The following is a 23,334-nucleotide window of genomic DNA, read 5'->3' as shown; positions in this document are numbered from 1 at the left end:
ATATCTGCACTGTCACCTCTGACAGAGTCTGACTGGTGATTTTCCATTTATGTAGCTTACTGTTAGCTTTGACGTTAGCTGTAAAGCCTGGTTTATAGTCAGTAACGCGAGACGCAACGCAAGCCCTTGCGCGGTTGTAAGCCCCCCCCTTGCGTGCTTGCGTGTGTCACCTCAATTTTCGAAACTTCACGCAAGACGCACGCGCAAGCGCAAGCCACTGGCTGTGTTCAAAACCGCCTACTACTTGAAAACGGCATACTCATCGATCAGACAGTATGCAGAGCGTTTACACAGTGCACTTCACTCCTGCCTGAGCCGAAATCAGCCAGCCTGAAAAGCTGATTTCCCTTAAGCTATAAACTCTATAAATATATAACTTTAGCAACATTTGAAACATTTTCAGGCGAGAAAGTAGTCGTTTAGACCCCCAAGGTGTTGAAAATCTGACAAAATACCGGCTATTTACAAGAAGAAGAAGAAGGAGCATGAATCCAGTCGAAGAGGTCCTGGCGGTGAATTTCCTTTCATCGTAGTAGGCTTGTCATTGAAAAAACCCGCTACTCCACCTACTGTCCTGGCGGTGAATCGCCACGCAGCACACGCAACCGCCGACAAAGCAAAATGAAGTATAAACGTCTCGAGCCATTAACATACGCGCAAGACGCAAGCGCAAGGGCCGTTAAAAGAAGTATAACTCAGCCTTAATCGCATATCCTCATATGTAACGCCGCACCCACACGTTGCTGTAGATTTCAGCCCTTAAGGATCGCCTCTGCATCTTTCTGCATGTGTTAGATATTCCGCTTGAGAACTTTATGGTTTGGGAATGATTACTTACCCGCTCGGAGCAAAGAAATTCAGAAATTCTCCCCCAACCTTTATCCTCCACAGATAGACAAGGTGGAAAAGTTTAAATACAGCCGAAGCACCTCGGACTCGCTCCACGCCAAGTACAACACCAGAACCTGCGCCCCTGTTGTCGGTGACAACGAGTGGGGTCACCTGCAGGTCGACGCCACCTCGCTCTTTCTGCTGTTCCTGGCTCAGATGACTGCGTCCGGTATGAGGCGCTTTCTCACTTAGATAGCAGAGAAATTAGAGTAAACGTTTGACATCATCATTCCTCAAATAAAGAGCAAGGAAATGAGCTAAATGACAGCAGATTGATAAAACATTGGCGGCTGTTTATTATCGGCCTGTATTGACAATTGCCACTAAAATGCTGTTTTTTTTATTATCAGTGAACGTTCCTGTGTCTGTGCTTCTGTGTATTTGCCAGGTCTTCACATCATCTACACCCAAGATGAGGTGGACGTGGTTCAGAATCTCATGTTCTACATCGAGGCAGCTTACAAAGTGGCTGTGAGTGCTGCACTTCCCCAAAGGCAGTAGCAGCCGGTGTTTTGAGTCTCTGGAGCGGTTATGTCACCCTTACTCTGTGATTTTTCTTTTCCGTTTGCCCCACAGGACTACGGGATGTGGGAGAGAGGAGATAAAACCAACCAAGGCATCACTGAGATCAATGCCAGCTCTATAGGCATGGCCAAGGTTAATGCACAGTTTTGAGTAAAGTATGAGTGCAGCATGGCAGCAGGCTCAGGAGGACAGTGGGGGAAACAGCCTGAGTGCGAGCTGAAAATCTCAGCGCCGAGGCGAAACAGGTGCTGCAGTAAATATCTCTGGCACGGTGGACGGTGCCCAGTCGCTGCGGCGGCCTTTACGCTGACATTTAGACGACCCGCGCTCCATACTGACCCAGGATCTGATAGGACGGCTTTGTTTTGGTGCTGAGAGTTGATTAGCAGTGGCGCGTCTTGATATTAGCATTGGGGGTGGGGTGTCAATATGGTTTAATATGGTCTGTTTTTAAAGGGGTTTTACAGCCAGCTGCATCTAAAAAAAAAAAATCTCAGTCCATAGGAATCCAAATAGTTTTATTGAAAATGAAGCATTAAAATGACAGTTTTTGAGGCTTTAGCGTGCCGTTCGCTTTGCTCGAAACTCTTCCTCTGAGTCTGCGGCTGTCCTTGGCCGGCAGTGAACGGGAGGTATCGGGTTCTCTTTGGTCTTCCAAGAATGGCCTCTCACTCCGAAATAACCTAGTACTCGCAGTCCTCACTGTAGTGAACACACACGGTTTAATTTAAGACTTTGGAAACTGGCACCACTGCAGGATGTCAGGATGTCCCCTCATCTGTTAATGACACACATTTATAAGTATTCACAACAGAAGCCCTAAATGAAGTAGCTTTAAGTTGCACTTAAATCGTAGCCTACGCTGTTGACTATGCTGCACATCAACACGTGCTCCACCTTTTTTACTTGATGTGCAATCATATATCTGCAGACTGCAGGATGTAAACAGTCATACTGTTAACTAGGGATGTCCCGATCAGGTTTTTTTGCCTCAGAGTCCAAGTCATTTGATTGAGTATCTGCCGATACCGAGTCCCGATCCAATACTTCTACAGTACATTAAAAAAAAATTAAGAACGGCAAAGACACTGATCCAGGATGTCCCTGATTTATTTTTTATTTCTTTCTTCACTTATTTTATCATTTAACACTTATAAACAGAGCACTTCTGTGAGGTAGCTTGAACCAAAAAAGTAATCAAGTAATAAACTAATTCTTCGCATTGGAGTTTAGAGCAACAATGTCTAATATAAAAACTTGAAATACCTTGGAGGCATGTAAATAAATAAGCAAATAAAAGTGCCACAGTGTTATAAAGTAAGGCCAGTAATGTACTTTTCGGAACTGCACTCCAAATGTTTACTCTGTGTAGGAAAATGTACGTTTTTCTTGATGAAAACCAACATCTCTACCTTGTCAGGTTTGAGCATGTTCCTGTTCTCATCAAGGATGTTAGCCATGTCCTTGCCACCTCTTGAAATCCCAAGTTTGCATATGTCACAGTTTGCAATCGCAACGTTTTTTGTCATCCACTTTAAAAGACCTCCACACCGCAGACATTCGTGCCCCCCAGCTTCAAGCTGCTGCCGCGTTCTGCTTCGCTTTACGGCAGGCAGCAAAGTGACGCCATGCCCCATGCGTTGTTTCTGTGTGGAGTTGAGACCATAGACATAAAAATTCGGGTAGTTATGATTATTGTAGTTGGGGATATACGCCTTCCTCAGTCGAAATAAATGTAATGTGGGGGCATTGGAGACCCATCCAAGATGGCAGCTGCGCTGATACGTCGGCTCCAATGGGCAGCGTCAGTCTATGACGCGTCTACGTATATTATATTTATGGTTGAGATGGTCTTACGGTACCACCATATTACAACAAACACTAAGCTGTTATTTATTTTTTTCCTATTAGTTTTGAAATATTATAGTTCTGATAAATAAAAATAATTAGAATAAGTATACATATATAGATAGGCTGTATATCCCATCCCTGATCGGGATGTAACGTCCAATTCCGATCACGTGATCGGATTGGGACATCCCTACTGTAAACCCTCGCCGTGTTGTCGTCCTGCAGGCGGCTCTGGAGGCGCTGGATGAACTCAACCTGTTCGGAGCCAAAGGAGGACCCGGATCTGTGGTTCACGCGCTCGCCGACGACATACAGCACTGCCAGGTACACGCACACAGTCTTGTGTCACGCTATTTTCAGCATCTTTTCACTCAAAGTCATCCCCGCGTTGCTTCGCTTTCCTCCCTTTCAGTCCATTCTGACATCTATGTTGCCCAGAGCGTCCATCTCCAAAGAGGTGGACGCCGGAGTCCTGGCCATCCTCACGTACCCCGCCTTCGCCGTCGAGGACATGAGCATCGTCAACCTGACAAAGGAGGAGATCATTTCTAAACTTCAAGTAAGGAGGGGGATGCAACTTGGTCTTACATTCGTCACCCATGTGGCACAAGTTTGGGACTGCAAATAATCATCAGTTTCAGCGTGGATCAAATATTTTATGTTTTCTACATTTCCATTTTGAAAATAAGTAAAAAGGTTTTTTTTTTTTATTCTTAAACTTCTTCAAATTCCTTTTTCCTTTAAAAGAAGCAAAAGTTCAGCGCAGGTCGAGTAAATTTTACTGTGCTGGAGCCGGCCAAAAGGTTGCTTGTTTTACAGGATACAGCGGTACAGCTTTCACAGAATCCGTCACGCTCTATAGTTGGCAAATGAAAGCGTCGGATGGTTTTCGATGATCGTGTCTTTTCTGACCCCTGCTCTCTTTGTTCAGGGGCGATACGGCTGCTGCAGGTTTCTCAGAGACGGACACAAAACACCTAAAGAGGTAAACGACCGTACTAAGTAGGTCTGTGTCTCTTACTTTTTCTTCAAAGATCATCCTTTTATGTGTTTATCCCTTAGAAGTGATCCTATCAAAGAGCTGAAATTTCTCAACACATTAGTTGGTTTTCAGATTTTCGTATTAACTTTTAACAACATTATAAAATATGTTATTGGGGTTAAAACGATGAAATTCTGAACCAAATCCCACCAGTGATGCTTCTGTTTTCACACACAGGGTGGATAGGGATCCTTGAAAATCTTCCAAATAAGGTGCTTTCAGGAGCAGAAACCTTTCGTAGAGGCTGTAACTATGGAGGCAGTTCCCCCTTTTTTGTGTCTGACTCAATGTAGTTCAGTGATCTGCTTTTATAGGGTCTTTTTTAGCTCCTACTTCAGAGTCGGAGGTTTGTCAGCCAGAGGGAAACCATCCGTGATGTAGCTGTCTGGGAATAGGTCCAACTTTATAAGTGTACAGTAATGGGTTTAACATACAAGCAGAACCTGGTAACGCACCCTTACAAAAAAAACACTTGTTTTTGTCACCAGAGAAAAAGCCCTTGAGGGTTGTTAGCCATTGTGGGCTCCCCAGTCCCAAAAAACATCCTTTAAAAACATGCTTACCCGCTCAGGTGGAAGTTGATCCATAACTGACTGTAAGTCGGTACCGTTTTCACCAACATCGAAAAAGTATTTCAGTGTGTTGCATATTGCCACAATGTTGATGAGTTTGGGCTATTTCAGCTGTCATATTTTACCATTATGCAGGTGAATTAATGACATCCTTCCAACTAATCTACTAAAAGGTAGTTTCATCGCTGATTCTTGACTTGCCGAGGCAATTAAGTGTACTTGCAAACCTGCTGTATGTGTGTTATACCACCAAACAAAGCCACGGCGTCACACCTTATGTTCTTGTGCTGCCACAGGAATTTGCATGCAGGCAGCCTGTGATGCAGAAAATGGACCACAGATTAGAAAATCAGTCTCAAGGTATTCGGAATAGAGAATACTCTAACTTGATTTAGCCATCTTTCATTCAGGGACATTATCAGACCGATTGTCATGTTTAAGCTGAGAGACAGACTAACTGGACTGTTTGTAAATACAGGGTGCAAATCAGAGAATTGAAAATCATAAATGATATGATGTTTTACAGCATTTATGTCATAATTAACAATTCTGCACCTTCGCACGACCTCACAGGAAGGTGCTGTATCGTCAGACTTTCTGCGAATGTTCTGCTGGTGAAGTTCAATTTTACTGGTGGTGAAGATAATTGTCACTGGGCTCAGTAAGTCAAAAGGTTTGCAACCGGCCACATACCGTACAGTTAACTACTTGGGCTTCTCAGTTTAGGAGCTTGTCTCTGCCAACCAAGCCAGGATGAGCACTGCTTAGTCTGCTTTCAGAATGCAAGAGCCCCAAAGATTTAGACAACCTGTTCCTCTTGAAGTAAATGGTTAGTAATCAATGTATTTTTTACAGTTCAAGCATCGGGATACGTTTCGAGCACCCTTCCTTATAGGTGTGTGCACAAAGACTGGAGAGAATAGCCGAGGTCAAGAGAGAAATCTGACAATGGCAGTCATGATGCACATTCAATTTTGGGTTTTTCTTCAAGCTAGGTCACACAAAGAAAGCCTGGCTGTGTTAAATGTGCTTCAGAGTACACCCCTAAGTAATGTTCAGTTATGCTAGCAAGACTTCTGTCTGGCGATACTGGGGAATATGAACGTTTCCTAGGTTTTTTTTCCATAGGAGCAGTTTTCAAACCTTGTTTCCTTAAATCTATGAAAGATTACAAATATGTGTTTTGTTGTATTATTATTATTATTTTTTTTTTTTTAGCTGATTTAATTTTCAGAGAGGACAAAAAACAGAAGATTTCTCCTCTCAGCCAGTCAATGATCTGCTGTTGCGCGCACTGAGCTGACTGGTGTTTCTGCTTCTGTACAGGATCCAAACAGACTGTATTACGAGTCCGCGGAGCTGAAGCTGTTTGAGAACATCGAGTGCGAGTGGCCTTTGTTCTGGACCTACCTCATACTGGATGGCATTTTTAGCAACAGCCACGAGCAGGTAATTCCCACCTGCATGTGCGTTTCCACGGTCCACATACGCACCTGTTAGACTCAGTGGATTTTTAACACAGGAGACGTTTGCAACATTCCAGGTGCAGGAGTATCAGGAGGCGCTGGAGGGGATCCTGATCAAGCAGAAAGATGGGATTCGACTGGTGCCAGAGCTCTACAGTGTCCCTCCTGATAAGGTAGCGCCTTTTCTTCAGGATAACACCGCGGTTCACGTTTGATAGAAAAAATCCTCCTAGGTTATCCGATCACAAGTGGACAGGCAGATGCAGGCGTGAATGACCTCAAGAGGACTTTCAGAAATGACAGCTGACTGCGTGTGACGAAGGCTGCATGTATGTCGAAAAGTGGTCACCCAGGATGCATGCTGGGAGGTATTGTGATAGCAGGCACACATGGAGCTGGCTGCTTGTGATCAGATCACCCAGAATGCACAAATATGAACAGGGCTTGTGAAATGTTGATATTTTCCGAATTCTGCAAGTTTGTATTTTTTTTGTACTTTTTTTATTTTTTTAATCTGTTATGTGTTCCTTTAATCAAAACAGGTAGAGGAGGAGTATATGAACCCTCACTCTGTAGAGAGGGTCCCAATGGGTAAATGTCCCGTGAAATGGGGACAGTCTCTGTACATCCTGGGAAAACTCTTAGCTGAGGTGAGCAGTGTTTTCATTCTCTCACCTTAACTTGAACAACACCTCCACCGAGACGAGTTTCCGTTTGATTGTTTAGCAGCTGGCTTGGTTAGCATTAGCGCTGCTCCTCTGGCTGTCTTCACACCTTGTGTTTTCTTGCAGCAGCGGGCATACACACACACACACACACACACACACACACAGTATCCTTATAGCTGACGTCTTTTCAAAACGGTAACGATTCGTCTCTTTGGCATTTGCAACATCCACATATGAAACGTTTAGCGGGCATCTTTGATTAGTTTTGTCATCCAATGGGCATGTTTCCTATAAGTTGGCATTGATTTTTTTTTTTTTTTTTTTTTTTTTTCAGCTAAATTTGCACCTTTTAAGTATTAAGCTTCAGTTTGTTTGTTTCAAATGTAAAGAAATTGTACAGCGCCTTACAGGTGGCTTAATCCCAGGAAACCATGAGGGACTATGGTAAACCCTAGGTTTCAAGGAAAATTATTGATAGTTCAGTGTTTCCCGCAGGAAATTGCTGAGTCAAGGTGGTGAGTCGTCGGCCGGGACCAGGGGTTTTGCGTGGATAGTGTTCCGTCGGGTGGCGGGGGGGGTACTTGGAATGGGACGGGGACGGTACTTGGAATGGGAATGGGACGGGGACGGGGACGGTACTTGGAATGGGACGGGGGCTGTTAGAGCAATAACGAAGCTGTTTAAGAGCTGTAACACTTTTTTATTTACATTATTAACTATTTACATTAACAACCACTAGGTGTCGCAATTCAATGTTATCAATGCTGTCTTTTAATGTCTGTTTTTTTTTTTTGGGAACGTTGTTAAGGCGGCAGTGCGAGTTTGCTAAGCGGCCGCCTTGACTATAATGCGCTGCGGGAAACACTGTAGTTTGTCAGTTTCCAACATAAGCCAGATTTTCTTTTCTTTCTTTACGCTTTTCTTGACTTGACTTTCATCACTTGTAATGTTTAGTATTTGGACTGTTCCTCTACTCACTTTAATTTATTTTTTGTAAATCTTTTCTTGAAGGCCATTTTATTAGAATCATAAACAAATTATTTTTTTCCCTCATTTTTGAAATACTTGAGATGCTTTTTGAAAATGACGTTGCATCGGACTTTTGTCTTCTTCACACTGCTTTTAAAAAAGCCAACAGTCAATTAGCCGATTTAAAAATAAATAAATATTAATAAATAAATAAAACAGTTAAAGAATAAAAAAATAAAGAATAAAAATAAATAAATAAAAATAAAAAAGTACCCGTATTATCCGGATGATAAGTCAAATCGAGTATAAATCGGATCAGTCAAAAAAATGCGACACGAAGAGGGGAAAAAGACATATATAAACGGCATTTATTCTACAAAATTTCTCTGTGACACTGCGGCCCAGGACAAACGTGAGGGGGACCTCGTCCATGTGGATAATTTGATCCGGTGACACGTTGTGTTCAGTTACCTGCTTTTCGATGAACTCACGGAAAATGTCGACCTTGGCTTGGAACTCTGCCGGCAGTTTCTGACGCACCGTTATCCGTGCCCTGATAGAGAGGCAGATGAAGCGGCAACACCAAGAAGACCTGCCTGCAAAGTCCTTTACATTCATCTCCTTGGCAAGTACCAGGGCGCGGAGGCGTAACTGCACCGTTGATGAGCCTCTCCCGGCAGTACGTTGTTCAAGCACCCACCTGTGGACTCGATCCTCCAGCTCTGGCCATATTGCTTTCAGCCCGCGATTAGCTTTCTTTGTTTTCTTCATTACAGTCAGATTAACCTTTGCTTTTCGCCAGACCCTCACAAGTTTCTCACTCGCTCCAAACTTTCTTTCTGCTGCTTCATTTACCGTTTTCAGCTGCACATTTTACTACCTGCAGTTTGTAATCTGCATAATAGGATTTTCTTCTTGGCTGCATTTTGTTTGTGTTCAGTCTTTCTCAGTCGTCCTTAAGTTAATTTTTTCAGTGGTACAGGAGCAGCATATAGTTGTCACAAGCCTAAAGTCTCCTCTCGCGGCTGTAGTTTGCAATGTTTACTCCTTGATTCATGTCAGTTAGTATGAGTTAACATTTAAAAACATGTTAAATTATATATATTTTGATAATAAGTCGCACCGGTCTATAAGTCGCACGACCAGCCAAACGATGAAAAAACGTGCGACTTATAGTCCGGAAAATACAGTAGATGGCTCTGATTTAAAATCGAGTAAGATTCTGTGTTTGTAAGATACTTAGAAACAAACTTGCTGTTGAAATGCAACGTGTGGAGAAACGGCTCAAATTTGCAATTTTAAAAACACGATTAGGTCTTTTTTTTGGTCTTTTAAAACTAGGGTTAGGGAGGGGTTAGGGTTACAGATGGGTTGGGGATGGGTTAGGTATGGGTTAAAGCTGCCGTCGGCAACTTTTTTTTTAGTCATATTAGCTTCAACTGTCATGGGATTCTGGAAGTAGAATATTAAATAGGCTGTTTAGGAAAAATAACGAAATCTGTAGCTCCCTCTAAAGCCTGTAATCGTGCTTGCAAAAATCGAGCGCTCCCGGCTGTTTTTAACCAATCACGTTTATTATTTATCTATTATCTGAGCAGAACAGTCACCAACCACATCTTCCATGCTGAGCGTGAGTCTGTCCCCAGCTTGTGTGCGCGCACACTGGTGTGAACTCACGTGCACAACCTCGTCCACAGAGGGGGAGGGGTTTGGAGCTTGGTAGAGGTTGGGGGAGGGACCCGAAAGTTGTATCAGTTCGAATTTTCCGACTTTAGACTCGTAATTTTGAAAACCTGCCCACGGCAGCTTTAAGGTTAGGCAGGGGTTAGGGTTACGGATAGGTTAGGGATGAGTTGGGGATGGGTTAAGGTTACGGATGGCTTATGGTCAGTTTCCACACGATGTCTGTTTTTTGCACAGGTTTGTAACATGTTGTTACACAACCACTAGCTTGAAAGCACATTTATTTATTTTTTTTAACAAAAGGCAAACAAACTGATTGCTTGTTCATTCGGGGAGTTTAACAATTCATTTGTTATGTCGATTCACTTTCAGGGGTTTCTCGCCCCCGGAGAGATTGACCCTCTTAACCGACGTTTCTCCACCGTCCCCAAGCCTGACGTGGTCGTACAGGGTGAGTTCAGAGGTTTTAGTATTTTTTTTCCTCGAAGTGTGTGTTTTTTTGGGGGGGGGGGGTGTTGGTGCCAATCTTAAAACGTTTTTTTTTTTTCCCCCTTCATCCAGTGTCGGTCTTGGCCGAGACGGAGGAGATTAAGGAGCTGCTGATGAAGAACGGTATAGAGGTGGAGACGGTGACCGACATCCATCCCATACATGTGCAGCCTTCCAGGGTCCTCAGCCACATCTACGCCAGACTTGGTACAATCGCGGCTCAAAAATGTTCTTTGTATCTCATATGTTGGTTTGTTTTCCAAAAATCTAACACTAGAAAGGCGGAAATCTCCCTCTATCTAACGTCAGTGATGTTAAAACGGTTCCATCATTTAGAAAGACACCCGCGCAAATACAGTTTTGTTATCTGAATCAAAGTTACCGATACTGCAGCAGGGTTTTTTTTTCTTTTCGAAAAACTGCTTGGTGTGGAAGATTAAAGGAGCTCTAGCTTCGTTTTCTCCTCTTTAGAGTAACAGATTGGACGTTAGGACTCTCCTGATGACACAACAGGGAGAATATCCTCTCATCATATAATCAGGGTTTAAATTGGGGCGGAGCGCTCCGGAGCGCAGCTCCGCCTCCTCACTTCGGACGGCCTGCTCCAGTGTTCATATTGTAATGACTCCACGGAGGCTCTGAGACCGGCGATTGCCGAACTGCTCTTTATTAAGTTTTACACTCGCAGTACAATCACAGAACACGGGTGACTCTCAGTCCTGCTCCGCAACCAACCCCTGGAGAACACCAAACCTGCACACAGACTGGCCCACGCCCACTCCTCTCCCCCAATCACCAGCCCACACCTGAGTGACATGACCTGCGGTCCAGTGATTGACAGGGAGAGGAGGAAACAAGCCAGTCCGTGTGCTTTTACATTAAAAAAATGTTTTAATGTGATTAAATTCATTTTTCAAGTCTTCTAAAAAATATTACAATAAAATATTATTGTCAGGAATGTTTGTCAATAATTACGCTGAAAATAAAAGCAAGTTTAGGTGAATTACAGCACTGTGCACATGCGCAGGGCCATGACATCACAGTTAGCATTATTCAATCCAGCAGCGCAACATGCGCGTCCGAGATTTTCTCATCAAGTCGTGTCATTCTGAGTGAAACGAGTTTGCAGTTGGTAGCTGTCTGTGCTGTATCTTCGTGCTAGTTAAATATCACATCAGAATGTTTAAAAAAAAAAAAAAGAGTTGGCTAACTGATTGAACGAATGCCTGCTGCAACGTAGCTTTGCGTATGGAAACCAGCGAACTTCTCTCTTGCTAGTGAGACAACCAACAGCCTGGATAGCGTGCTCGACTCCCAATCCTATGAGTTTGGCCAAAGTTTTGAGGTCGCTAAACTTCGTTATTCGTTAGAAATGAGTTATTCTAATGGAAAGGATGAGTGGCAGCCTACTTCAGCACACATGGTAAAGGGGTAAATGGCAGTGTTGGTAGGGTAGGCTTTTGAAAGACTTTTTTTTTTTTTTTGCTTCGCTTGTTAATAACATCAGATGGATTCAGTGCCACAATGTCTATAGGTAGCTCAATTCTTTTTCATTCTGTACTGTAGCTCATGTTGATTTGAACTACATTCAAGTTTGTGAGCCAGTGCATAGTGGACCACCCCCACATACATTGGTATTTAACTTGATTTTTCTGTTCAGACGCTGTAACTCTAACAATGAAGCGGACACTGAGGGACTTTTTCAGTGGGTTATGTTGAGGTCATTTTGGCAAAAAAAAAACAGCCATATTTAATACATTGGATTATAAATTCCTAAAACCTGTGTTTAGAATTGGTAACCATCATATTGTATGCATTTAACAGTACCACTGTCAGGAGCAGCAAGGGAGTAAGTGCAGGCCCAGCTGCTAAAAATGTCTATTTCTAGAAATTCAAAATGGTAGACACGGAGGAGATTCATTTTTTCATGTATGAAAAGTGCAATTTTCCCAGTCATAATAAATACTTAGAATCTGATGGTGGTAAGTATTTGTGAAAAAGGTAAAAATTGTGAAAGGGCAGCATGAATTCTGGAAAGAAACTGCTAAAAATATTACACGGTGCACCTTTAAAGTTATGTTATTGTTGTGATATGTGCATATGAGATAAATAACTAATAAAGAACACATACTGTGAATTAACGGTGTGTTAGTAGCAGTGTATTCACATAGTAGAAATGTTTCGCGACATTGGCCACTGCGAGTGAAGGGCTCCCCCACTTTACAAAAGCCAATTTAAACACTGCATATAATGATTTATAAAATTTGACTTGTGAGGCGAAAACTTTTCTGACTTTTCCCAAGCTGTCATCTGCCCCACAGAGGGCTCATTAGAACAGCTTTTTACGTTTAAAGACCTATTCATTTTAGTCTTTGAGGTCAGGAAGCAGGTCCCTGGCACCACCCTTTCAATGACCTCATATATTTTGGAAGAGATGACAGGAGATGAGTGGTTTGTGGTCAACATGCAGTCCATTGTGTGTCTTATCTTGTAGTCAGAGCGCTGCATTAGTAGCTTTACGTATAGGTAAGACCGTCCGTGTGCAACTGAGGGGTGCAGCAGCTTAATTTACTTGAAAATAGCTAACAGCAGTATGGAAACGGCTTCTGCTGAGAATAAGTGTTTAATTCTCCAAGCCTTTCCCCCCCACCCATCCCCCTCTCCTCGCTTCAGGCCGTAACCCGAGGCTGGGTCTGACGGGACGACCCTACAGGAGAATAGGAGTGCTGGGAACCTCCAAGTTTTACGTCATCAGAAACACGATCTTCTCATTCACGCCTCAGGTTTGAAATGAGCACTGTGATGAATTTTTTTTCCTTTCCAAAACTTACCCTGCCCTTGTTTTCTTCGCTACAAAAGTCTGAGAAAAACCAAATGACTCCATGATATTGTCCTAGTTCTGTACCCCGGATTTAACAAAAAAAAAAAAAGTTTTTCACATGTTCTTCAACTCGTATTAAAAAGTTCTGTTTCCTTCCCTTTCCTCTCAGTTCATCGACCACCAGCAGTTCTACTTGGCGCTGGACAACAAAATGATCGTAGAGATGCTGAGGACAGAAATCGCCTACCTCTCATCCAGATGGAGGATAACTGGACGACCAACGGTCACTTTCCCCATTTCGCAGACCATGCTGAGTGAGCACCGGCTTCAACACAAACTTTTCCACCTGCTGCGTCACGCCCGAGAATCAAATGGATTCTCCGTGTGGTACAAAGCGCTTTAATTTAGCTGTCGTTTCTGTGCTTCAGCTGAAGATCACACAAATCTGGACCCCACCGTCTTGTCCACACTGAAGAAGCTACAGGATGGATATTATGGAGGAGCAAGGTGAGTTTTCGAGCAGATTGTCCTGGTTTGAGCCTCCGGGCTTTTGTCGTCTGCAGAAACCTCTCACACCGACTTCGTCTTCCTCTCTAGGACCCAGACGGGGAAGCTGTCGGAGTTCCTGACCACCTCTTGCTGCGCTCACCTCAGCTTCCTGGACGGTAAGGGTTCTGGCAGCATGGCCCGCCACCGCGAAGAGTATGATGATGATGATGAGGGTGACAGCGATGGATACGTGCATGAGTTACGTTGCGATGATGGTAAGAAAACAAAGCGATGGATTGATGATGGAGAGGAATGGTGACACCAATTGGATTTAAGACTATATGAAGTTTTCATTAACTTTTCATTAACCATTCCTGGCAGAATACATTTTTAAGATGCAAACACGATCACTGACTGTTGTGCTGAATGGGGGCACATACAGAAAAATGAGTCTTCTCTTGCCTTTATGCACTGTTGGTACCACAGTTAACCAACTAAGACCAAGTCTAAACATAGACGCTACGATGTTTGTGTCAGTTGTTTTCCTTTTTCTTTGAATATTTCCTGACTCAATTTTTGTTTTTTAACTTCCCATATGATGGAAATGAGCTAACCAACTACCCCCCCCCCCAAAAAAAAAAAAGCACAAATTTAACATGAATTACCTGTAACCTCAGCAGAAGCACGCCGGGAGACCCATTAATCACCAGTTCCTGCTTTATTCTGTCACTTCATCACTGACCTTCCTGCCCTTGAGTTGTTCCCCCTCTGTGCTCTGGGGGACTCCCCCGTGGGGTAACTTGCCATCACGTTTTCGTTATCGCCACGGAAATCTGCACGTCCGATTGAGTTGCGTTGGCTTTGCTTGGCTTGTTTCGAGCGGCAGACGGACTGAAGCGGAGGAACGAGAGAAGCATGAACAAACTTTGGGTTTTGCGTTGCACAACTGGTTTCGGTTTCAAAGCTGCTCGTCTGATGCCTGCTGCATGTTCCTGAATGCATCATGTTCGATTAGTGGTTTGATTGTGACTGGTGAGGTGTTGTTGGAGCCTTTGCAATTTAAAGGGTCAGATCACCCAAGTGTTCGTACACAGAAACTCTTACCCTTTTTTTTTCTTTTTCTTTTTTTTTTTTTAAATCTGCAGTTACTTCCAATCCTTTGAACACTGACAAAGAATGGAATTTGTTGTGCATATGACACTAAAACTTTGAATTCGATATATAACCCCTACACTGAATACACATTGCATGCAAAACTTCAGGCTTAGAAATGGGTTTGATTCAATTTGCCACAATAACAAAGCAAACTAGTGTTTTTTTTATTATTATTATTATTATTTTCATTTGTTCAATATTTTTACTTTCTTTTATTTATCTATCCATCCATCCATTTTCTATACCCACTGAATCCGTCGGTCCGAGAGGCGGGGTACACCCTGGACAGGCCGCCAGTCTTCTTTTATTTATTCGCTGACAAAATATCACGTTGACAAAAGTGCTCGGACCCTTCACTCGGTTCTTCGTTGAAGCACCTTTGACCAAATTTCCCTGCTGGCTGTCAACCACCTTTTTCATGACGGATGGTTTCAGATCACTCAACAACAAAGGCCTTATTGGTAGAATGCTGCGTTGTTGGTTGTTGAATGTAGAAAAACCTAAAAGGTTCTGAAAATCGCAGTACGTGGTCACACTTGGATGATAAACCAGCAATAGCAAATGTAATATCTCTGGATTCACAGTTAGATTTGTATTTTAATACATATTCCCCAGATGTGAAATGAAAAAACCCGTTTTTGTTGGATTTGGGTGAACTAATCCTCATTTAAAAAAAAAACAACAAAAAAAAACGCACGTCACATGATAAATAATAAAAAATAACAAATCACTTGCAAATGTTCGTAAACGTGGACAGTTTGGATGGTTTAGTTTGAAAGCTGTAATATTGCCATAGTTTTATTGTCCTTAAAGAAAGGCGAACCGAATCTTCTGAGTTTAGAAAGAGAAAAAGAAAAAACTTCCCCTTTCTCATCTTTCTGCATTCCGCCCACCTTCATTCCTCTCCGCTCTGTCCTCCCCGTCCCTCCACCAGAGGCGGACGACCTTGCGCAGTACCTGGACCACCTGTTGGCTCAGTCCGCCCCCAAGAAGCCCAAGCGGCAGTTGGGAGCTCTGGGCAGATTCAAGGCTGTGGCCACCAAAACCAAGGACATGGTTTCCCTGAGGAACAAGGCCCAGGAGCTCAACGTACAGAGTGAGCGAACTCATCGGCTGGGACTCTTTATGCCACATTTTATGGGTTCTGAGACAATGATACTCTGTGTTTTTTGTATTTTTTTTCAATCTTTTTCTCTCCAGACGTCAACATGTACCTGCCAAGCAAGCTGTTTCGTTCCAGTCAGCCGTCGCTCAACCTGAATCTCCCCGAAGCCTCGACACAAGAAGAGTCTCAGGTTCTTCCTGTTCTTTCTTCGCCGCCGCTCCACCTCTAAATGTTTGCATGCGCTTTGCAGGGGTTGGGCGCTCCCATCTCTTGCTCACCCTTTTCACCCCCCCTTCTCTGTCCTATCCAGAGCTCTGGGCAGATCACAATAGAGGACGGGATCCCCAAAGATGCCAGCGGAGCCATCAACTACAGCGCTTTGGTTCAGCTCCTAAAAGACACGAAAAATCTCCAGGACCAGGCTGATATACTTTACATCCTCTTCAAAGACAAGTGAGGTTTTGAGTGATGCCTTAAAGGAGTCGTTTGAATGTTCCAAAGAAGCTGATATTGATACATTGTTACACCGATGATCGCTGGCATCCAGTGCTGACTTTTAACGTCCCCAGATTTTTCTGAATCTTTCTGATGACACTAGATATTATACTTGATGAACATTCTTCTGAAATTTGCGGACGCAGGTTTTTGCAGACTGGCGACCCTCTGCAGATCTTTACTGCAGAGAGACTCTGCCTCTCTAAGGTGCTCTTTCTATACCCAGTCATGATGCCAGTTAACCTAATCAGTTGTAGCTTATTCCTCCAGTTGTTTTATGTATTTTTTAAAAATATTTTTTTAATTAAATCAAATTCGAATGATTTTAATGAGCTTCCCTCGTCCCAAATCTATTGAGACATGTCGCTGCCATCGCGTTAAATTGTCTTTGTTCAATTGTGAAAAGAATATTGGTCTTTGAGAATTTAAGGATTCGTTGTGCTGGTGAAGGAATCGCAGCACAAAGCCTCGGCGTTGTCTTTGTCCCTTCTGTTCAGGGGGATGGAGTGGGACACCCAGCTGCACGGTAAAGGCTCCACGGTGAAATCTCTGCTGGCTGAGCTTTACGAGAAGGCGGGCGACCTTAAACACTGGGGCCTCATCAGGATGATCTCTGGCATGCTGAAGAAGAAGGTGGAGGAGCTCGACTCGGTATGACACCCGTGTAGATGTTAAAGGTCCCGTTGCCATTTTTTTCCCGGCTCATCTGCAGCGTTAAAACTCACCAAAAGCTATATAACAAAAAAAAAAAAAAAAGCTCTATTTGTTTGTATGTATGGTGGAATTCCTAAGGCGCGGGTGCTAGAGCGTGAACGCTGTCCCAGTGTCACTATTTGTTTTTTTTTTTTGTTTTACCAACGCATTACCAACACCGCATTCAAGCACTAGATTGCAAGATAAAGATTTTCCCTTTAGCCACATTTGCCACATATTAGCAGGTAATCAGTTTACCTTCAAATACCTTTGAACATGGAGAGAGATGTCTGCTTCACCATGAATAAAACATGTATCTGCGATTAGTATTTATTTACAGTTCTTGACTTGATATTAGCATTGATTTCCCATTAAAAATAGTTACAATTTCTGTTATTAACCAAAGACACCACCAGACTATTTACATTAAAAAAATTAAGAAATCAGAAGCAGAATAAAGCTTTTTCGCTGTTTCACAGACCGCAGGCCGCGAAAATCCTTGGTTATATGATTTCCCTCCTTTAGTATAAATTTGTTTCATATTTAAATTTAGTCTGGGAGGTCCTGGTTGTTTGGTTGCCAATTTATCCTCATTGCTACACCGACTGAAGGAGATTTCTTTTCGAAGAAACAATTGAGTTACTCCGTACATTCGAGTGCGTGGTGGCTACGCTCAAAGACATTATAAATATCTTTATATGTCTATGGCTACGCTAGCTATCTTCATGTTACGTATGACAAAACCACGTTGGGGCGAGACCTCCCCGAAGCCATAGAGATTTTATTGTAATGCCAGAAATTTGAAAAAAAATTATTTTACATTAGAATCAATTGGAGATTGGTGGTGCGTCGCCCTATCGCCCTCATGGACAAACCGCCCCTGCACTGTCCCATCTCGAGCATTTTAAAGGCGACAGTTCAGGGAACGAGTGACCCGCTCGTGCTTTTCAGCGCCCTGTTCTTTGTTGTTACTTCGGAGGTGCTTCCAAGAAAATGTGTCCCTGATTGCGAGGGCAAGTTGACCCTTTTTTTTTTTTTTTTTTGCTTTCACCGTATCCGTGTCTTGCTTCCGCCACCGCTCAGAAGCACAGAAATTACGCATAATTGCAGGTACTGAGTGTATATGAAGCGGAGACTTCCTGCCGTAAGTTTCACTGGGGCAGTTTGTCGTCCCGCTCTCTTTGACCTTCGGCATTCTGACTCAAATGCGTACAGCATGAATCTCGTGTGCTGACATGCTTGGGAACGTAGTGTTTCTCAGAGCATTTTCGTTCTCCTGGCCTAGCCGGCCGCTGTTGTCCCCCCCCCCCACAAGGAAAGCTCTGTCTCATTCTGAACTAATTATAAATAATTTGGAGTTATGAATGGCGTAAAGCTAATGTAGAGGTGCCCAAATTAAGAAAACGAATGTCATGTCCACTTTGAATAGACGTAGTGACTTGTCAAACAGCGGCATTTGATGGTTTGAAATTTCTTCCTCCTGTAGATTGTTTCTTCTTCATGTTGAGCACAAACAGATTCTCTTTTGAAATACTGTCAAAAATGTGTTGATAAGGTCTGAAGGTGAAGTTGGAACGGAGAGGCAACTAACTCACTGTACATAATAAAACTGAGAAGAGATGTTTTTGGGTGTGAGACTTGTGAAATTGATCATCACTGAAGTTCGTTCTGTCTTTTGTTTCCTTTCCCATTCGCATATTTCCCAACACTCTTTTCTAACTGGTTGTGATCTCTGGTCAGGCCTGCTCTGATTTGTTGGCGCACCAGAAGCACCTGACCGTGGGCCTCCCCCCTGAACCGAGGGAGAAAACCATCACCGCCCCGATACCTCCCGACCAGCTGGCTGCCCTCATTGACGAAGCCAGCGAGAACAACGTCAGTGTGGCCATTCTCACTCAGGTGGGTTTCGTCCTCCTTCAAGCCCCTTTGAAACGGTCGTCCTCTCGCTCTCTTTTTTTTTTTTTTTTTTTTACTTTTATAAATGTTCAGGACTTTGGTCGATTGCGCTTGCTTTTAAATGTGCCTCATGAACAAACTCGACTTGACCCCACCAGGAGATCATGGTGTACTTGGCCATGAGCATTAGGACTCAGCCCAGTCTCTTCAGCGAGATGTTCAGGCTGCGAATCGGGCTCATCATCCAGGTCATGGCCACTGAACTGGCTCAGTCACTCAACTGCTCAGGTAAGACGGGGAGCTGATGGGACTTTGAAACAGCAGATCTTTTCTATTTGCTCAGGTTAAAGGCATGGTTGGTAATCCTGGAGAGCTAGCAAGAGAGCTGTCCCGTCAGTGCTCCATCAAAAGCCACTTGAACACGCATCTGACGGTGGGACTCAGCCGACCTATCTCATTCACCTGTAAGGGTCTCATCAATCTGTGTTTCGACGGCGTGGAAGTTGATAGATCTTTCTCATGGATAAAAGCAACACGGAGAAGAAGCTAATGTTAGCATTGGGCTAATACGAGCTACAAAAGTAGCCAAGTTGGCAAACCTTACATATTTCATGAAAACAACAAATCCCCCAGAAGCAAAACAAATAATTACCTGTCGAACAGAAAGAGAGCAACCTCTGCATCGCTTTGCAGGCCAATCAGATCCCTCGAGCTGGATTTACAGTTGACGCGTCGCTCACGGCACAGCCGACCCGTGACATCAAAATGATGTTTCAGGCCTGGCGCTTGCCTTGAAAAGACGGCGCAGCGCGTTGTCGTGCACCAGTTAATTTTTGTAAATTGGCTGCGCCGAGAACGACAAACCGGATGGACCGATTTGAGACCAGGCTCAGTCAGGAGGTGTGTTTGTACAGGCACCTGTACGAAACTGCAGTGAAACTGCACAGGGACCACGTTAACTCCCAAAACTCGTGCACAGAGATTGACAGAACTTTGGGGAAAGAGGGAGAGTTCTGTAAGAATGTGTGGAAGAAGCTCCGGGACAGATACGTGAAGGCAAAGAAGAGGGCAGAGACTCCAAGTGGTGATGCCGGGGGCTTCAGACCTTCACCTCTATTGACTGAATTGTCTTGGCTCACAAACTTTGTGAAACACAGACACACACGAAGCATTTCATCTTTCAGATACTGCAGGAGTATCATTGATGACAGTGTTCCTGCTCTTGACAGAGGCATTGTTTTCTTTTCCACTTTCGTGGTCGTAGAGTAGCTGTAACCTTCACGTAGCAGAGACACCTCTGTGATGGAGAAAATTGCAACTACTGGCGCATCGACTTGTGCCACCGTATATAGCCGGCACGAAATCGTGACGTTATCAACACCGCTCGCGCTAGCAGATGCGGCAACCATGCTAGAGGCTTCAGTTGTCTCCACCGCTCAAACGCTGTACCGATGTTGACTTTGGTTTTGCTTCTGGCTTTATCCATAGCCTTTTTTGTCGCAGCCGTTTCTGCCTCTGGCTTTTGTTTTTCTTACCCTTCTGGCGGGGAGAGCCGTTACAAGTAATGGTAGTTTTGGATGCATTTTCTCTGCCATTGCACTCGCATTAAGTTATTTTCGGCAGGGGTGAAATCGCTTGCGGAGGAGGGAGCCGACAGAGGGGGGCATAGGCAGAACGGGCATAACTAGACATGAAGGCATATGATTGTTTTTTTTGTCCTCGGCCCGAGGAGTTTGGATTGGTCAGCTTTTTGTCAGTCCTGCAGCTGCCACAGAGGTCTGATTATTTTCGGCCCTTTTTCTAAATACATCATGTATAGATTACTCTCAGGATAGATGGACCATTTCACCCAGTATTACAAAATGTGTTTCTGAACAGGATTACCAACTATGCCTTTAACCTCATGGGTTAATAAATTACAATTACACCTAAATTACAATGTTTTGGTCCTCAGAGAGTTCACTTTCTACATACGATCCATCATGTATTTGTGTGTGTGTGCATGCGTTTTGTGCAGGAGAGGAGGCTACTGAGAGTCTGACGAGTCTCAGTCCGTCTGAGCTGAAGAATCTGCTGCACCACATCCTCAGCGGGAAGGAGTTTGGAGTGCAGCGCAGCGGTCAGTCCTCTCATCCCACTCAGCATAAGAACCAAACGTGAACTGTGCCGCACACCTGATGCTGTTGCCCCCGTTAGGATTTCCGAATGCGTGGTCATTGGAGGAAAATCTTTAACTGCACCAATTTTAAAGCCTCGAACCAATTGTAATTGAACAACAAGAACTATATTCAACAAGAACTATATACTCCAACACTTTATTATCTACACTACTCTGCAAAAGTCTTGAGGCACCCTCCATTTCTTTATGTTTTGCCAGGTAAACAAGAACTAGACTCAGTTATTTATTTAAACATGCAAGAATACATGGAGTCAATTATATTTACCAACTTTTGGTAGGAGCACCTTTATTCTCCAACACAGTCTGAACCCTCTTTCTTGTCATTTCTTTCAGTAGTCTTCAGGAACAGTTCTCCAGGCTTCTTGAAGGACATCCCAAAGCTCTTCTTTGGATGTCGGCTGCCTTTTGTTCCGTTCTCTGTCAGGATGATCCCACACTGCTTCAGTAATGTTGAGGTCCGGGTTCTGGGGAGGATTCATCCCTCCATGAGACCCATTGCCGCTCATTTTCAGTCCCCTTCTTGTGTTATTTGGCATAGCTCAGCCTTTTCTCCCTGTTTCCTTTCCTTAAGAATGGCTTCCTGACAGCCATCCATCCATGGAAACCATTACTGATGAGGCCTCACTGAACGGTAGATGGATCAGCTGTAGGCCGTCTCTCAGGTCCTGTGTCAGGTCTTTTTTCCACTATTTCTTAAGGACATCACTTTCAGACATTGTTCATCTGATGTCGCAGTTTTTTAAGGTCTTTTGTCCTCCACTCAGATAAACAAACAAATGAAGCACATTTTCCCGTTCCAGAACTGGACCAAAAACCGTGAAAAAGTCGCCACGGTCCAAAGACTGGGAAAAGCAACAAGCTGCTAGCCTAGCAAGCCAGACCCGTACAGCAAAAAGCTGTACAGGGGTCTAGTGACGCTGGATAGCAGTGTGGGCGGGATAAACGGCTGTCTGTCAAGTTCAACGCCACGCAATAGGATGGCGCAACAACCAATTAGAGCGATGAAGAAGTTTTACGTAGTCAACGCGACGTGGTTTGTAGTCTATGGCCTGAAAAGCTGATTTCCCTTAAGCTCTAAACTCTGTAAATATATAACTTTAGCAACATTTGAAACATTTTCAGGCGAGAAAGTAGTCGTTTAGATCCCCAACGTGTTGAAAATCTGACAAAATACCGGCTATTTACAATTTTGTTCCCACGAATTCAGATCTACTAAAGCTACTAAACTTTTTTTTTTTTTTTTTTTTAACCTCTCTCTGGAACTACACACTGAAACGTCGCACCTCTGTCGTCACTAGGTAGCCCGGCCTCCGACAGCGCTCCTCACGATTTGATTGGCTCGATTTAGTTTTGATTTGGAATCTCGCAAAACGACCACAAGTGACTAGACCAGCCCCGGAGCAAATTCCATTTGCGGCCGCTAGGGGCGTCTAGATTTCTAGGCTAACAAGCTGCCTGAAAGATTCCTACTCTGCCCTTAACTATGACGTTGGGAGATAATAAGTTTGTTTGGGCTGACCCCAATAAACAGGGGTTAGCAACTTTAGCCCAAGCAGTGGGAAATCTTTTAACTGGGGGGCGTTTCGAGGTTGAAGGGCAAAGGGGGTGTATACGCGATTGTAGAAGAAGACTGGGATAGACACTCCGAACAACACCGACTCCACCGGGAGTAGGGCTGGGCGAACTGGGGAAAAGTCATATCACAATATTTTTATATCTATCATTATTATATCTAATTGGTAGCATTACTTTTGCAGTACAATAAACTACTGGGTTTGTAATATCACGGTGTCTCTTAGATCTTTTTGTCATGCTCTATGGTCTTCTGTTGCTGGTGCACAGGCGTTGTTATTGGGGGAAGATTAGCACTTATTCCGGGCTGTGTTTGTAAAAGTTTGCATTCTCCGCTGCTCCAGGTGATGAAAAAGTTTAGTGGTATTGTCTTTGTCGGAACATGTGCTCGACAGAATTTGCAGTGCACTCTACTATGTTTCATGTCGGACTTCAAAAAACCAAAATACCTCCACACCTCCGAACTTTTCGGGCAACTTCTTATCAACAATGTCATCGACTATGTCATCCCTTACGAGGAAAAGTTATTCCTCGACACCTATCGTTATCGTTTTATCGCCCAGCCCTAACCGGGAGGATGATGTAATGAGCTCTGTGACCTTGAATTCTTTAAGGACCCATAGCACACTATGCTGAGATATGCCAAGGTTTATGAGTTCTGCTGTGTCACGTGACAGCACTACGTTCAATAAAAGACCAGGGAGCATATCTGCTGTACAAGATAGCTGCTTGTTGTTTTCTTTAGTAGCTTAGTCATCCAAGTTTTCTAATGA

The 23,334-nt window shown here is 43.7% G+C and overlaps 2 protein-coding genes across 7 annotated transcripts in view; one reads left to right on the top strand and one right to left on the bottom strand.

Moving 5' to 3' along the window:
• Window positions 1–23,334, bottom strand: part of rps4x (ribosomal protein S4 X-linked) — a 346,107-nt gene that overhangs the window by 95,147 nt on the left and 227,626 nt on the right. The window lies entirely within an intron of this gene.
• phka1a (phosphorylase kinase, alpha 1a (muscle)) overlaps window positions 1–23,334 on the top strand; it is a 35,747-nt gene that overhangs the window by 5,862 nt on the left and 6,551 nt on the right. For all 5 annotated transcript variants that reach the window (XM_075451767.1, XM_075451765.1, XM_075451764.1 and 2 more), the window contains exons 4-25: window positions 892–1,060; window positions 1,280–1,362; window positions 1,468–1,548; window positions 3,493–3,591; window positions 3,680–3,826; window positions 4,199–4,252; window positions 6,208–6,330; window positions 6,425–6,520; window positions 6,890–6,997; window positions 10,040–10,118; window positions 10,229–10,363; window positions 12,830–12,939; window positions 13,147–13,291; window positions 13,406–13,484; window positions 13,575–13,741; window positions 15,556–15,717; window positions 15,822–15,916; window positions 16,037–16,179; window positions 16,719–16,872; window positions 18,655–18,813; window positions 18,969–19,098; window positions 20,828–20,929. In XM_075451767.1, coding sequence (XP_075307882.1) covers window positions 892–1,060; window positions 1,280–1,362; window positions 1,468–1,548; window positions 3,493–3,591; window positions 3,680–3,826; window positions 4,199–4,252; window positions 6,208–6,330; window positions 6,425–6,520; window positions 6,890–6,997; window positions 10,040–10,118; window positions 10,229–10,363; window positions 12,830–12,939; window positions 13,147–13,291; window positions 13,406–13,484; window positions 13,575–13,741; window positions 15,556–15,717; window positions 15,822–15,916; window positions 16,037–16,179; window positions 16,719–16,872; window positions 18,655–18,813; window positions 18,969–19,098; window positions 20,828–20,929 — 2,620 coding nt within the window. The remainder of the gene's footprint in view (window positions 1–891; window positions 1,061–1,279; window positions 1,363–1,467; window positions 1,549–3,492; window positions 3,592–3,679; window positions 3,827–4,198; window positions 4,253–6,207; window positions 6,331–6,424; window positions 6,521–6,889; window positions 6,998–10,039; window positions 10,119–10,228; window positions 10,364–12,829; window positions 12,940–13,146; window positions 13,292–13,405; window positions 13,485–13,574; window positions 13,742–15,555; window positions 15,718–15,821; window positions 15,917–16,036; window positions 16,180–16,718; window positions 16,873–18,654; window positions 18,814–18,968; window positions 19,099–20,827; window positions 20,930–23,334) is intronic.

Source organism: Odontesthes bonariensis, chromosome 19 (genome assembly GCF_027942865.1).
Source record: "Odontesthes bonariensis isolate fOdoBon6 chromosome 19, fOdoBon6.hap1, whole genome shotgun sequence".
NCBI classification, from domain to species: Eukaryota; Metazoa; Chordata; class Actinopteri; order Atheriniformes; family Atherinopsidae; genus Odontesthes; species Odontesthes bonariensis.
The sequence above is the reverse complement of the archived record's forward strand: the minus strand, read 5'-3'. Positions and strand labels throughout refer to the sequence as shown.